The 15,013-nt window shown below is 48.8% G+C and overlaps 1 protein-coding gene across 7 annotated transcripts in view; it reads right to left on the reverse strand.

Annotated features, from left to right (window-relative positions):
- The window catches only part of ITGAE (integrin subunit alpha E), a 65,923-nt gene that overhangs the window by 19,841 nt on the left and 31,069 nt on the right, over positions 1-15,013 (reverse strand). For all 7 annotated transcript variants that reach the window (XR_011523159.1, XR_011523158.1, XM_070560882.1 and 4 more), the window contains 9 exons: positions 14,847-14,987; positions 13,955-14,179; positions 12,726-12,856; positions 11,226-11,356; positions 9,824-9,987; positions 8,528-8,656; positions 5,468-5,541; positions 1,806-1,938; positions 279-377 (listed from right to left, as the gene is read on the reverse strand). Coding sequence is in view for 5 of the 7 variants with exons in the window: in XM_070560882.1 (XP_070416983.1) it covers positions 279-377; positions 1,806-1,938; positions 5,468-5,541; positions 8,528-8,656; positions 9,824-9,987; positions 11,226-11,356; positions 12,726-12,856; positions 13,955-14,179; positions 14,847-14,987 (1,227 nt within the window). In the remaining 2 variants the exon portion in view is untranslated. The remainder of the gene's footprint in view (positions 1-278; positions 378-1,805; positions 1,939-5,467; positions 5,542-8,527; positions 8,657-9,823; positions 9,988-11,225; positions 11,357-12,725; positions 12,857-13,954; positions 14,180-14,846; positions 14,988-15,013) is intronic.

Here is a 15,013-nt window from a genome sequence, read left to right on the forward strand (position 1 = left end):
ATCAGGGACTCGCCTCAGGACTAGTAACTTTAAGCCTGATGTTCCTTCCATCCTACCCCCAGCTTCACTCTGCCATACTGGGGTGAGCCAACGGTTTGTCGAGGCCGTATCCCCCACTCCCGACCCCCTACTTTCAGAGCAAACCTGGCAGTTCTAAGCACTGCTATGGGTTGTACAGTAAAGGGAAGTGTGGGGACCACAGCTGAGATTCAGATGAGACCGGGAAGAAGGTTCCAACTCCAGGGTAGAGACGAGTCCACCAATCAAACCAGACTCACAGACGCCCTCTTGAGGACAGGCTGACCGATCCTGCAGTTCATGACCAGGACAGAAGCAGCTGGCCGGGGGTCATCACACTGAATGTTTGGAGAAGGAGGCTGTTAACACAGAAGACACTGTTCTTAAAGGTCAAAAAAGGGAGCAGTTTCCTCACACGAATTCAACAAACACTCACTGATTTTCCATGTGCCAGACACCCTGCCCGGAGCTGGGGACACAAATCAATCAGACTTGGTTCCTGTCTTCCTCTGAGGTGGGCAGACAGGCTCAGTAGTAAACAGTTGAGGAATTTAAATACAAGGCTTAAGGAGTGGTTCTGTGAGAGGTACAGAGAAAAGCAGTAGAGAAAGAGGTGAATTCCAACTAGGGGGACTCTTCCTGGGGAAGGAGACATTCGAACTGGGGCTCAGACCGCTGCCAATTTAACCTACTGGGATGGGTTGGAAGGCCAGCATAAATCCAAGTTCTGCCATGCAGGCTTTCTCAACCATGGTTCCTCTTCTGGACCACTGAATACAGAAATTTATTTGAGTGACTGTTTTCTTAATTCTCCCAAGGATAGTGCACCACTAGTTCCATTCTAGATGCTTAGGAGACAGTTTCGTTCTTTTCATATAATGGATGCTGTCCTAGCCCAAACGGCCTGAGACCACCACGGACAAAGCTGCAGTTTGACAAAGCCAGGTGTACTGACTCCTTACAATGCGGAAAACTGCACTGTGGTGTGTCACCAAAGAAAAGAAAAGACAGAGATATGAAAGGATTCTGGGGAAGGGTGCAGTTCCAGTGAAATGTAAATGAAGCAGTGTTGGGATAGGCTCAAAGTAAAGCCGGGCTGTGTGTAAAAGGGTCACTCAACATCAGGTCTGGACCCAGGGACCCCTTTCCCTGCAAACTACTAAGTTAAGATGGATGTAGAAAGTTGTGTCCAGAAATGCTTCATCTGAAGCTCCACACTTCAGATGGAAATTGAGACGACTTCTCTTTGTCAAAGTGACTCAGCGTCTCCAGTCAAGAGTGAGATGGTTTCATAATTACAGATGTAACTCCAAACAGCAGTTTCTGATTACTTCTGATTTTAGAGAAGAAAATTTCTCAGTGGTATGATACTTTGCAGCTGCAGGATGTCCTTGGGAGAAATACTGTTTCCTACTCTCTTGCAGCTGACTTTGTGTCTGTGATCCCAGGCTGATGAATGGCAGGGCAGACTCTTACTTTCCTAGTCCAAGTTACTTTATTAGAGATGATTTCTCTTCCAGAACCGTGGTGAAGAGAGGCCGCAGGCAGGGAGGGGTGATTGGGTAGCAGAACAGCAGCCCTGAAGGTTTTGAAGGCGTAGAATGGCATGACTGGATCCATGGCATGTAGTTGGATTGGAGGGGACTCATCTAGTTAATAATCGTTTATTGGACAGGCCAGGATGAGGCTGAGGCAAGAAGACCAGTTAGGAGGTTGCCATAGAAAAGCAGCTATGCAGGGAGGGAATGCCAGGAGTGGCATGTTTCCAAAACTGCCGTCATAGTTACCTTTTGTATCCTCTTAAAGTGTAAGTTTCTGGGGTAATTCAAAGCCATGCTTGTCATGTAGGAATCTTCCCCAGAGTTAATCAGGCTAATGTTCATGGTCAGCTCCTCTGTGAGACCCACCACCAATTCCTGCCTGCACAGGGTAGGAAAATAGATAAGTGTTACCAGTTTATTTCAGCTGTAAATACAATAGCACATTCTTAACTAACTTCTTAGATAAACTGCCCAGAGGATACATTTGGTCTAGATTTCCTTCCCTTGAACATAAGCAAACACCTGGACTGCCATACCCACCTCAGCCGCTGTGTGAGACGGTCATGGCTACCAAATATTTCCTTAGTGCACACCATGTGACATGGACTGTGCTAAATGCTTCACATGCTCAGTTACCCCTCATAACAACCCTCTGAAAGAGTACAGTTACTCTGCATTTCACAGAGAAGGAGACAAGCCAGGAGAGGCTAACTAATTTGCCGGAGGTCTAGCAGCCTCAAAAGGGAGTTGGGAGCTGGAATCTAAATCCTCTTTCTACCACCGATTCACTGTGACCCTAGGCAAGGTACTTCACTACACAAATTCATTCATTTCACATATATTTATGGAGCACTTTCCCTGTGTCAGCTATGCTGCTCAGCACTGGGGATCAGTGAGACATACACTGTCCCTGCCCCTTTCTTGGCCTCAGCTTTCCCACCCACAAAATCATTCAGGCCCTTCCAATCTAAAGACTGTGGTTTAAAACAGGGGTCTGTTCAGCCTGGAGAAGAGGAGACTGGGGGATTCGTGAGAGCTTCCTGCCGTCCGTCCGCTGAGGTACTGTGGGGCCCCAGAGTACAGAACCTCTATCAGCAATTGAGATCTACAGAAAAACATATTGATACGAAGATGACCATCTAACCATCTGAAATGTTCAAAGATGGAACATGCAGCTCTGGGAAGTAATGTGACGTGTGTTTTGTTGTTGTATTTTTTTTTAATTGAGTTCATAATAGTTTACATCAATGTGAGATTTCAGTTTGTTTTGATCAGTTGAGAAAAAGATTGACTGGAGGGGGAGAGAGGACAGAGACAGAGCCTGTGGAAATCCATCTGAGAGACGGCACATTTCTGAAAGAAGAGAGTGTAGTGGGGATGGAGAGAAGGGCTAGAAACCAAAGATAGTAAGGCCATAATGCAAGCAGAGCAAAAAAGAGGAGTCAAGGATGAGTCCTGTGTTTCCACCTTGGATGACCGAGTGGTGCTCTTCAGGAGGGAGAGAACACAGGAGGAAGGCTAGAGGGTGGGAGCTGACCAGGTGAGTTCAGTCTGGGACAGGCTGAAAGGTGCCCATAGGATGACAAGGAGAGATGTTGAAATGTCAGTTGGATATACTGTTCTAGAGCCCAGGAGAGAGATCTAAGAGTCATTGGGATATTTAACAGGGGTTCTTAACCTGGGGGCCAGGGACAGTTTCAGAGGGCCTGGAATGCAAACACTGATGTATGCACATGTGGTCTTCCAGGGACAAGGGGCTGCAGTTCTCCTGAGATTCCTTAGGACATCCATGTCCACAAAAAGGTCGAAAACCACTGAGACATTTGGATGCTAACAATTAGACTGAATACTACTTTTGAAAAAAGAAGAGGCTGCCTGCTCTGTACACTAGGGGGTGATGTAGGGCCAGCTGTGTGTGCTGTATCTCTTTCACAAGGAGTTGGCTGGGAGGGTGGTTCTTGGCTGTAATTAATTCCCTGTTGGAAGCAGCTGCATCTGCTGGTTAGGCTGGATTCCAAAGCACTCGAAAGTCTTGAATTGGATCCTTAGTGATTTAGATGATCAGCGCTAAGCCACCCACATCTGAAACACAAGTCTGCAAATGTCTATGAGAGGGCTTACCAGGACTCAGGGAGCAACATCCTTCCCCATAGATGCCAACTCCGGCCAACTGGCCATCAGTACCGTGTTACACACACAGCGCTAGTAGCCAGGGAGGGCATTTTCACCACATGTTCAAAAGCAAACTCATGATCTCTTCCCACCTGCCTTCCAAAACCGTTATTCCAAAGGCTTTCCCAATTTAGTTCTTGGCCTCGCCACCATGCTAGAATTCATTGTGGTCCAACAGAACTTCTGCAGCAATGGAAATGCTCTGTGTCTGTGCTGTTCAATATCACTAGCCATATGTGGGCACTGAGCACTCGAAATGTGGCTAGTACAACCGAGGAACCAAAAATGTAGTTTTATTGGGGCTGGCCCCGTGGCCGAGTGGTTAAGTTCGCGCGCTCCGCTGCAGGCGGCCCAGTGTTTCGTTGGTTTGAATCCTGGGCGCGGACATGGCACTGCTCATCAAACCACGCTGAGGCAGCGTCCCACATGCCACAACTAGAAGAATCCACAACGAAGAATATACAACTATGTACCGGGGGGCTTTGGGGAGAAAAAGGAAAAAATAAAATCTTAAAAAAAAAAAAATACCTCTTAAAAAAAAAAAAATGTAGTTTTATTTAATTTTAATTAACTTAAATTTAAACAGCCAAATGTGACTAGTGGCTACTGTATTGGACAGCACAGTTCTAGATGCTCAGGCTGAAACCTTGGAAGACTCCTTAGACCCCTCTCTTTCTCTCACTCCCCACATCCAATCTGTCATCAAATCCTGTGGGCTCTGACTTCAAAATATAACCACCTTCATTGCTAACAGCCTGGCCCAAGTCCCCCTCACTTCTCACCCGAGTTATTACAGTAGCTCCTTACTATCTCCCTGCTTTCACCTTTGCCCCCACAGCCTATTCTCAACACAGCAGCAAGAATGACCCTGTTAAAATGCAAGATCATGTCATTCCTCTGGCTTCCCAGCTCACAGTAAAAGCCCTGTGGAGGGCCCCTGGAGCCCCATATGACCATCCCCCTCCGGCCCTCTACTGCAGCCACTCTGATGTCCTGGCCATCCCCCAACCCCAGGCACACTCCCACCTGGGGCACTGGCAGTTACTCTTCTCTCAGACACCCACACAGTTCATTCCTCAATCTCCTCCTATGTGTACCAACATGTCACCGTCCCACTGTGTCCTTCCCTGACCACTCTATTTAAAACTGCAGCCCCACCCCCACCCAGCACACCCTCCCACCTTCCCTGCCTCATTTTTCTTCATAGTACATCTCAACATAGAATTTACTCATCACCTTCTCCTGCTAAAAGCACCAGGAGGGCAGGATTTTTTGTCTATGTTGTTCACTGATGAATCTCCAGCACCTACGGTGCTTGGCACAGAGTAGATGCTCCATATATATATTTAGTGAATTAATTAATTTGGCTAAGAGGTGAGCCAGGGAAGAAGTTCCCTCTAACTGAGACAGTCCTGAGAGCGAGAGACACTGGGTTATGAAAATAGCATTGTCCATGATGTCAAGAGACCTGGGTCCACATCCACCAAACGACCACTGTGACCCCACGGGGGCCCTGAACCACTGAGTCTATTTCCTAATCTATAAAATGGTAATACAGATCTGTCTTGCCTCCCTCATAGGGTGGCTGAGGACACTGAGATAGTAAATGCAAAAGCCCTTCGTGGGCCCTGAGGGAAGGGGGAGGAGGTGAGCAATCAGTCCTGATGAGGGGTTTGCCCGGTGAGCCTTCAGGAGGAGGATAGTTGAAGAAACCGTGATGACTGGATCCAACTCACTGAGAGGTGGTGATGGCCAACTGTAGCTCAGCGATGCAAAACAGCTTATTCCTGCAGGCCTTCTCATAGGGCAGCTGCAACCAGACAGAGGGGCAGGGTCAGCCCAGGGACGCCATCCCCGGCAGCCTTCCCGTAGGATCTTCTCCTCAGGACACGCCTGTCCTTCCTGCTGACTCTGAGAAGTGCAGTTACAGGGAGGAGAAGGCTGACAGGCTGAGGTTGTGTCCACACAGCCGGCCAAGAGAGCTGTGACTGCGACATTCCTTGATCTGTCCTGTGAAGAGAGTCAGGGGCGGGGTGTGCTTGGCCCTACAGCATAGGTACACCAGGAGTCAGGCCTCTGACCATGGAATGGTGGGAGTGCCCGTCACATTCATATCATGAGAATTAAGCAGCAACATTCACAACTCACTACTTAGAACATTTGGGGGAGGAAAATCTACGTGAAGAAAAGCTTGCTTTCAAGCAGAGGCAGGAACAGCAGGGGCAGGAATGGGGACACCTAGCCAAATATTGTCAAGGTCCAGCCCTGCAAGGTCTTTGTTTCCATGGCTGGTCTCCTCTGTGGGTTAAATGTTCCCCTTGCAATCTTGCCTACACTAAAACAAACGAATTCAGGAAGTCCCATTGGGTCCTAAAGACCCCATCAAGGTTGAAAAGCCCCAGTTTGGGTTGAAAAATCGAATTTTCTAAAGGAGCTGGGTCTATTTTTTACTATGATGGAAACACAGCCAGCTCCTTAACTGGAGACTCTCTGCAGTTATCTCCCCAGCAGCCTGCGACCCCCTGGGCAGCTTCACGCAAGGACTGTTACCATGGCCTGGGGGTGGGATGGGAGCCCAGAGCTAGAGAGGAAACCTCCTACTTCCTGGAGAAGGGAGATGCAGTCTGCAGACGTCAGTGCTTGGAGCTCTGTCTGAATGGGTCAACAGTTTGCAGCAGATTTTCTTAGTTTTGTTGTTAATATAGCGAACCCAGTGAGAGAGCAGGATTAAGCCACCTAAGCTCCCAGCTAGAACTCACACTCTGGAAACATCTGTGCATCTAACCTAACACCAAATCATTTCTCCTCACCCATTTTATCAGTGGAATTTTTTTTTTAATTTCTTTACCAAACCATCAAAATAATAATAATTGATTAAGGTAAGAATCATGAATGGATGTTAAACAGGATACATACATAATCTCTAGGCACCTCCCCATAAGATACTTATTAATTACAAAAGGAAATAGCACCAGTAATGGGACAAATCAACGTGATGTGCCCCCTGATGCGATGCACGTAGAAGGACACAACTTCACTTCTATGATATTCCTGCCAAAAATGCATAACTGAATCTAGTCATGAGGAAACATCACACAAATTCAAGTTGAGGAACATTCTACAAAATAACTGGCCTGTCCGCTTCAAAAACGTTAAGGTCATTAAAGGCAAACAAAGACCGAGAAACTGTTCCAGATTAAAGGAGACTAAAGATAAATGACGACAAATGCAATAAATGGTCTTGGACCAGAAAAAAAATTTGTTTCTTTTGCTATCAAGAACATTAATAAGCCAACTGGTGATATTTTAATAAAGTTTGTAGATGAGACAATAGTATTTTACCATTGGTAATTTCCTGATTTTGATCATGGTACTATGGCTATGTAGGAATGTCTTAGTTATTAGGAAATACACACTGAAGTATTAGGGGACAAAGAGGTATCATATCTGTAACTTACTCTCAAATGGTTCAGAAATATAAGTGTGTGTGTATGTGTGTATTATGTATATGGAGAGAGAGAGAGAGAAAGCATATGTGATAAAATTTGAAAATGTTACATTTGGGGAATCTAGAAAAAGAATGCATGGAAATTTCTTTGGACCACTCTTAGACCTTTTTAGTAAGCCAAATATTTCAAAGTAAAGTTTTAAAAAAACAGCATATAATTAGTGATAATCTACTTATTGACAAACTTCATTACATTAGTTCTCCCAGTCTTTTCTGAATCATCTAACTTGCTGTCAATACCAAATTTTTAAAAATTATTTACAAAATAAATATAGCGTTATAAATTTAAAATAAAGTCTCTTGCCTAAAAAATTAAGGTGACAATCTTTGCTCATAGGGAACCCGATCTGCTCTCTTCCTGGGCAGATGAGCAACGGAAACAGTCCCCCTGATTATGTTGCTCCCTTATTTCTGTTCACTATTTGTGATGGATACATTGGGTATTGACCATAACTGGAGTTAAAGGTTTATATAATTTAATATAGAGCATTTTTGTAAAAATATTGGACAGTTGGGAGTGTCCTATGATTACCCGGAAATATACTTATGTTACCTGAAGCTTTTCTGGGTCAGCGTGAATTACTTTGGCTTTCTATGTTTATTTATGGACACTCAATTCATTCCTACTGACTGTAATTATTACTCTTTAATGCTCATGTTGTCACTTCTTTGATCCTGCTGATTTTTCTATATCCCATCAGACTCTGTAAATGAAGATTGACAGAATATCTTCAGGGTGAGGGCCTGGGTGGAAACAATATCACCTTAGATATCAAAGAATCAGGAAATTTCACTGTTTATTTTCTCCCTCTGATTTCCCTTAATTATGAGAAAAGTTTCTTGTGACACTGCACGCCTATTAGGGTGCAGGTTTGGTGGGCCCTGGGCAGGACCTGGGTAGACAGGTGTGCCAAAGGGCATCCTCTCTGCAGCATGGGGCAGGTGGGCTCCAGTCCAGTCCTCACACAGGACCCCCACCACACTGTCATCAGAGACCTTTCCCAAGCTGAGGAAAGTATTCATATGATTCATTAAATATGCAGCAAGCACTTTTTCTAAACATAAAGGAACTAGCCTTGGGGGTGGTTTGGAGACCTGTGTTACCCACCAATGAGGCCACAGGCAAATTAGTGCTATCTCAGGAACTCATTTCCCCTGTTGGTACAGTGAGAGGGCCAAACGCTGTCGGAAGACCCTCCCAACTCTAACATTCTTTGAAGTTAGGGGAGCAGGTGCTCTCCAGGGATGGCTCCCAGGAGGGTCTGGACACAGGTGTGGGTAGAATCACCTGGAAGATGGCAGAGGGCTCAGTGTAGAGGTCCAGAACAGGGTGGGGATGGTCCCTCCGGCCCTCGGGGGTCTGGAGTTGGTAGCTGACCTTGACACTGATGTTGGAGAAGCAGTCCTCCTCACACAGCTGCGGAGTCACCAAGGAATGCAGGGTTGGAGGTGGACATGGGGGAGAAAATGACAAGGAGAATACTTTAACTTTGATGTAGCCATAGTAAGAAGCAAAAAATGAAAATGGTGAGCCGCAAGTCTTAAGCATCTTCCAAATCAGCCAGGCTGGAGGGAAACTTCCTTTAACCAAGCTGCCAAGGCTGTGGAAACATCTCCCGTGATCTGCCATGGGCTCAGATGGCATAGCTCCTTATGGTTCCCCCAATCACAAAGGGATTCTGGCCATCAGGAGTTAAAAACAGACTTGGCCTTTATTCAGAGGGCAGATGGGAGCCATGGAAGGGAAGAGTCACAGTCACATCTGTGTTTACGAAGATCTTTCCCAAAGCAGCATGGAGGACACACTCGAGAGGTAAACGCTGCAGAGAAGGAGACTGTTGGGATGCCATTAGCATTCTCTCTGTTCAGCGAGCCTTTCAGCCACGGTAGGAGCTCTGAGCACAGGAGAGCAGGTGAGCATGATTCCCGGGGTGGGGGGAGTGTAGTGACGCTTTTATTTGAGGAAGCCATATACTTGCTGGAAACACTTTCTTAACCCAGTTAACAATCAGGAAAGACGTGTAGCCAGAGGCATAATTTATGAGTTTATTGGAATAAACAATCCTTATAGGGCCAAAGTTCTAGGTCCTGTCAGTCTCTGAGTCCTGACGAATACAGTTTTTCATGTCTCTAGGCACCTTTGTCAGGAATAAACCTTTGTCAGTGATAACTTGTCTTTCTATTTCTACTTTCTCTCATTCGATTTTTCTGATGTGGATTCAATTCACAAAAGGGCCCTCAGCCCCACTGTTATTATCTGGTGAGGTTAGATGGCATGTGGGAGGGACCCTTCTTATTTCCAATTTATTACCAAGAAAAATGTCAGCAATTAGAGCATTTCCCTTTTTGTCCAGCTTCTAGGAAGCTCAGAGATATAGCTAGTGTTCAATTTCAGTAGGTTTTTTTAATTTGGATTTCTGGTATAATTAACCATCTCCCATGCCATTATGTGGCTCCTGATCTATTACAACAATCTGAACTGCATAATTTGCATGTATGCATATGTGTCTTCATTGCATGCACCTCAAATCTTTTCTCAACAACACAGGACCCTCTGGACTCTCTTCAAAACTCCTCCACTTACCTCTCCCTCTGTGGGGATGAGCAGGAGGGGCTCACAAAGACGGGACTCGCTGCTCCACTTCCTAAGGTAGCTCTGACAAGTTCTCCTGTCTGGACACTGCAGCCTCTTCCTCTGCTTCACCACGTCCACATCCAATGTGAAGTTCAGAGATGATTCTCTGAGGCCTGGGAAGGAAGACAGGATCTCCCTGATGAGGTTGGGATGGGCAAGCCCCAGACTGAGGGCCCTGCAGCCTGCCTGAGATTCCTTATGAGCCCCCCCGAGCGGTGTCCCCACGCAGGCCCTTCCCTGGGGCTGGACTCCTGAGTTTCTTCATTTCAAAGGTACTTTTCCCATGATCTTCTGGCACCTGACTAGGGTCTCTCAGTGCCCCAGCCCCAAACCCAGAGCAGCACATGCCCAGGGCTGAGTCAGTTTTCCTTAAGGGTGAGGAGGGCTCAGGGAAGATGCTGGGACGGAGAGAGGAAATGAGGAGGAGGAGAAATAATGCAGGGAATGGAGAGAGAAATCAAGGAGTAAATCCTGAGGACAGCAGAGCTGGAAGCACCTTGTAGACTACCTGGGCCAACTTCCTTACTGTACATAACAGAAATCAGGGCTCAGAGAGTGTAAGACACCCGCCCAGTGTCACACAGCCATTCAGCAGCTGGCTCTGTAGCCTGAATCTTTTAGCCTATACAACTGGAACTGATAGGCCTATCATTTTCTCCCCCCAGACGTGATAATGGCCTCCTTATGCAGTAAAACCACCCCACCTGGGAGAGTGCTTTCTGCCCTGAGGGAAGCAGACATCTCAGAGATTAAACCTTGGGGACTGTTGCTGAGAGATTATTCTGGAGGGGAGCTGTTGGGTTGGCAGTAATTACCTGAGCTGTGAAAGCCATGCCCACCCTCTGCCTTCTGGAAACTCTCCCCCCAGTGGCAGGTAAGGGAATGGGAAGAGAGACCAGGCCTCTGGCAGGTCATCCAATCCCACCTGGACCAGGAGACAGTGAGGAGGGAAGCAGAGATGATGTAAATCAGAGAGAAACAGGAAGGGCCCTTCTCAGGAGCCCCTCCACATATGCTCATGTGAGGGCTCAGTAGGTGGAGATGGAGAAACGGCTGCCTTTTTCTGAGTCTTCTTTCAGAAACTCAACCCTGAGGAAGGGATCCAATGCCCCTCTTCCCAACAGGGTCAGATAAACCCCTTCAGAGTGTGGACTTAACACTAGTCACCCTCTTCCAGGGCAGTTCCCATTAAATGGAACCTAATGTCAAAGGAGCGAAGCTCTAACAGAGGGATTTCAACCACCAGGGCCTCATAACAACTGCTCCCGCCCCAGCCCTGTTTCCCTGGCCCCTACTGAAGCCAACAAGGAATGACCACAGCACAGGGTGGGTCGGCGAGGCTGCCTGTTACCTGACTCAGCAGCTGTGGTCACAGAGCTGATTTCAAAACACAAACACACATTCACGCTACTGTTGAAGCCAATGGGCAGTGCCTCGGGGGTGAAGGTCATGGACACCTTCAGGCGAACCACAGGTCTTGAGCTAAACAAGACAGCAAAGAAGACCGTGAGAAGTGACCATAGGACTTCCAGGTCAGCGCTTGGCTGATTCATTCATTCAATGAATATTTACTGAACATCTCCAATATGCCAAGGGCTATTCTGAGTCCTCAGGATACGGTAGGGAAAGAGAAGTCCCTGCTCTAGTGGGACAACAAGCAAATAAACAAGAAGAAACAGGAAAATGCTATGTACTGGTAACGCTATGATAAATATAAAATAGGAGAAGGTAATAGAGTCTAGGGGCTACTTAGGTTGGGCGGTCAGGGACGGCCTCCCTGATGAAGAGACATTTAAGTTGAGATCTGTTAAGAGGACAGAGCCAGCCATGTGGTGATCTAGGGGAACCACGTTCCAGGCAGAAAGCACAGCTAGAGCACAGGGCCCGTGGGAGGGATGAGCTTGTTTGTTTGAGGAACACAAAGGTCAGCATGACTGGAGCACAGTTAGTGAGACAGAGGGTAGTAACAGAAGATGGGGATGGAGGGGTGGTGGGGCTGGCCACGGGGAGGGTGGGCCATGATAAGGGATTTGGACTTTAAGTGGGAGCCACGGAGGGGTTTGAAGCAGCAGAATGAGGGATCACTGCTGCTGTGTGGGGAGCAGAGCACCAGGAGCGGACGCAGGGAAGAATGCCATGGCAGTGGTCCAGACGAGGGATGACAGTGCCTTATCTTGGGAGGTATTTTGCAGCAGAGCCAACAATAACTTGTTGTTGTGGCAGGAGGAGGGAAAAGAGTTATCAAGGATGACTCCTGGGTTTTGTCCAGAACAAATGGCACCATCTGCTGAGATGGGAAGCCTGGGGAGGGGCAGGTTGGGGAAGAATGGGGTTGAGGTGAGAATAAAAGGTCCATTTTTAGACACGTTAACTTTGAGATGCCTGTGAGCAACAGCCAAGAGGGGCGTTGAGGAGACAGCCAAGTCTGGAGCTTAGCGGAGAGCACCAGGCAGACAGGTGCTCCGCCAGGTCATTTAAAGCCACAGGACTTGATAATTCACTGAGGACAGAGCACAGAAGCTCTGATATTAATAATAATGATAGCCGTCACTGAGCACTGTCTAACACTTCGCATATAGTCTCTCAATTACTCCTTATAACTCTGTGAGGTAGGTGCTATTATTATTCCCAGTTATAGATGAGAATATTGGGACCTAGAATTCAATAACCTGCCCGAGGGCACACCGTTCAGTGAGAGCTGAGGCTCAAACCCAGACAGGCAGACTCCAGAAACTGTGCCCTTAACCACCACGCTTTCTCCCTCTCATCAGTGTCTTAATGGGGTCATTTAGGGCAGGGCACCTGGGTGAGGCCAAGGCCTGGGACCCAAGAAGGCAATGCAGACCCCTACCGGAACACGGCCGCCCGGCCCAGAGCACCCACGGTGATGTCAGCAAGCCCGTCGCCACTGAAATCTAAGCCACCTGCCATGGACATGCCGAAGTAGTGGAGTCCTGCAGCCACCGCCGAGGCTCTGATCCGCTGTGCAGGGAGAAACACATGCCGTCGGGGAGGAAAAGGGGAGTCCTTTGGGTTTTATTCTAATCAGCAGATCAACCACAGTCCCCACCCCAGGAAGCCCTCAATCTAGGAACTGCAAAGAGAAGGGCAAGTTCTCCCAGGGGAAGTGACACTTGAATGGAGCCTGGAAGGGCAGGCGGGACTTGACAGAGGCAAGTGAGGACAGCAGCGGGTGGGGAAGAGCACGGTCAGCTGAGGAAGCAGCCAGGGGCCAGTGCGGTGGGAACTGGAGGGATTTGGGTGGAAACAAGGAGGCCTGATGTGGGGCTGGAGTGTAGGGGTGGGAGTGTCTAGTCAGAATTACAGTTTACAGTCGCCTTTTAAAGATGCTGGGTGGAAGAAGAGGAGGAGGCGGGATCTGGGGCAGGGGTGGCGGGGATGGAGGGGAGGGGCTGAATTGGGAGAGAGCTAGAATCATTAGGACGTGGTGGCTGACAGGCTGCCGGGTGTCCCGTGTCTGGGATTACCCTGGGTCTCTGGTGTGAGGAATGAGGGGATGGGGCCCACAGAAGCAGCAGGTCTAGGGGAGAGGATGCTGTCGGTTGGGCAGTTTGAGCGAGATGCCTGGGAGCCATCCAGGTGAGGTGCTCAGGAGGCTGCTGGACATACAGGACTGAAGCTTAGGAGAGAAACTGTAGTTGGAGTGGGTGAAAGTGCCCGTAAAAAATGCAGCATGAGAGGCTGGCAGTGGGGCCCTGCGGGATGACAGTTCAGGCATGGAGGGGTTGGTAGGGGACAGGAGTCAGGGAAGGGACAGAAAGAGAGGAAGAGGGGACCTGAGGCAGGTCCATGGTCAGGAATGCCAAAGAGGGAGGGAGCCATGGGTCAGCGGAGCAGACGGATATTGCCACAACCTCTCCCTGCTCCTGAAGGGTCTGGGGTGAGGTCCTGGCCTGGAACTTCCCATGGGCCCGAGTGGCTTCTGTCCTTCATTGGGCACTCCCAACCCCCTGGGACCTGCCTGGCACTTAGGATGGGAGCTGACTCGGGGCTCAGGCCATCACATTAGGGGGAGGTCGGAGCCCTAGAGGAGAAGTAGGAGTGAGCCCTGCAGGTCACCTGTGAGGGGCTGGTGGAGAGGCCATCCCGACGTCCATTGTAGATGTACACGCTGCCGAAGCTAGTGCCACCATCTGACCCCAAACCCTCCAGGGGGGCCCCAATGGCCACATCGGTGAGCTCATCCTGATTGATATCCCCCACTGTCGCCATGGCAAAGCCAAATCGGGCCTCAGTGAACCCGGAGTACCCACTCAGCATGCATGCCAAGGAGAAGGAACCATCCTGAAAAGCAAACAGGCAGCTCAGTCCTGAAGACAGGGATGCAGAGGGCCTACCCCATTGCCACCCCAGGACGCATGCTCACTGGACTTGCTGATTCTGATTCTCCAGCAGGGAGGCTGAGGCTCAGAAAAGGCAAGGGACCTTCCCAAGATCTCACGGCGAGCCAGTGGTAAAGTTGGGGTCCTCCTACCTTGCAGTTCAGGACCCAGAGCCCACCCCACTCTGCTCCCACAGTTGTGGGTACTGAACTGGCAATTGGGAGGCCTGGGTTCTAGTACTGGCTCTACCACACACTTGCTATGTAAACTTGGGCAAGCCTCAATGTCACTGAGCCTTAGCTTCCTCATCTGCAAAATGGGAGTGACGGCTACTTCCCATAGTCACTGTGAGAAACAGTGAGATCACAGACCAAATGTGCTTTGTCAACTGTACAGCTATTTCCGGTATTATCATCATCAGCATGAGATGATGGGGTGGGGAAAGTGAGCAAGCGAGGTGGGAGAGGGCGTGGAGCAGCTGCCCCACCAGGCCGCCATCCACCCAAGGCACCTCCCATCCCTGCCCTCCTGTGCAAGGCAGGGCCAGGGCGCTCCCAGCCTCTGTCACTTCTGCACCAGGCTGAGAAGCCACAGCCTCAGCAAGCTTGCAAAGATGGAGACTCTCCCACCTGCTCATTCAGACGGTACACATAGACTCTGCCTTCCTCTCCATGAACGTGGTAAAACGGAGCAGCCACCAGCAAGAAGTCCGTGGTCCCATCCATGTTAATGTCCACAGGGCACAGCTCAGAGCCAAAATAGGACCCCATCTACAGCCCAGGAGGAACTCAGCTCA

The sequence above is a fragment of the Equus przewalskii genome, chromosome 10, assembly GCF_037783145.1.
Source record: "Equus przewalskii isolate Varuska chromosome 10, EquPr2, whole genome shotgun sequence".
In the NCBI taxonomy this organism is placed as follows: Eukaryota; Metazoa; Chordata; class Mammalia; order Perissodactyla; family Equidae; genus Equus; species Equus przewalskii.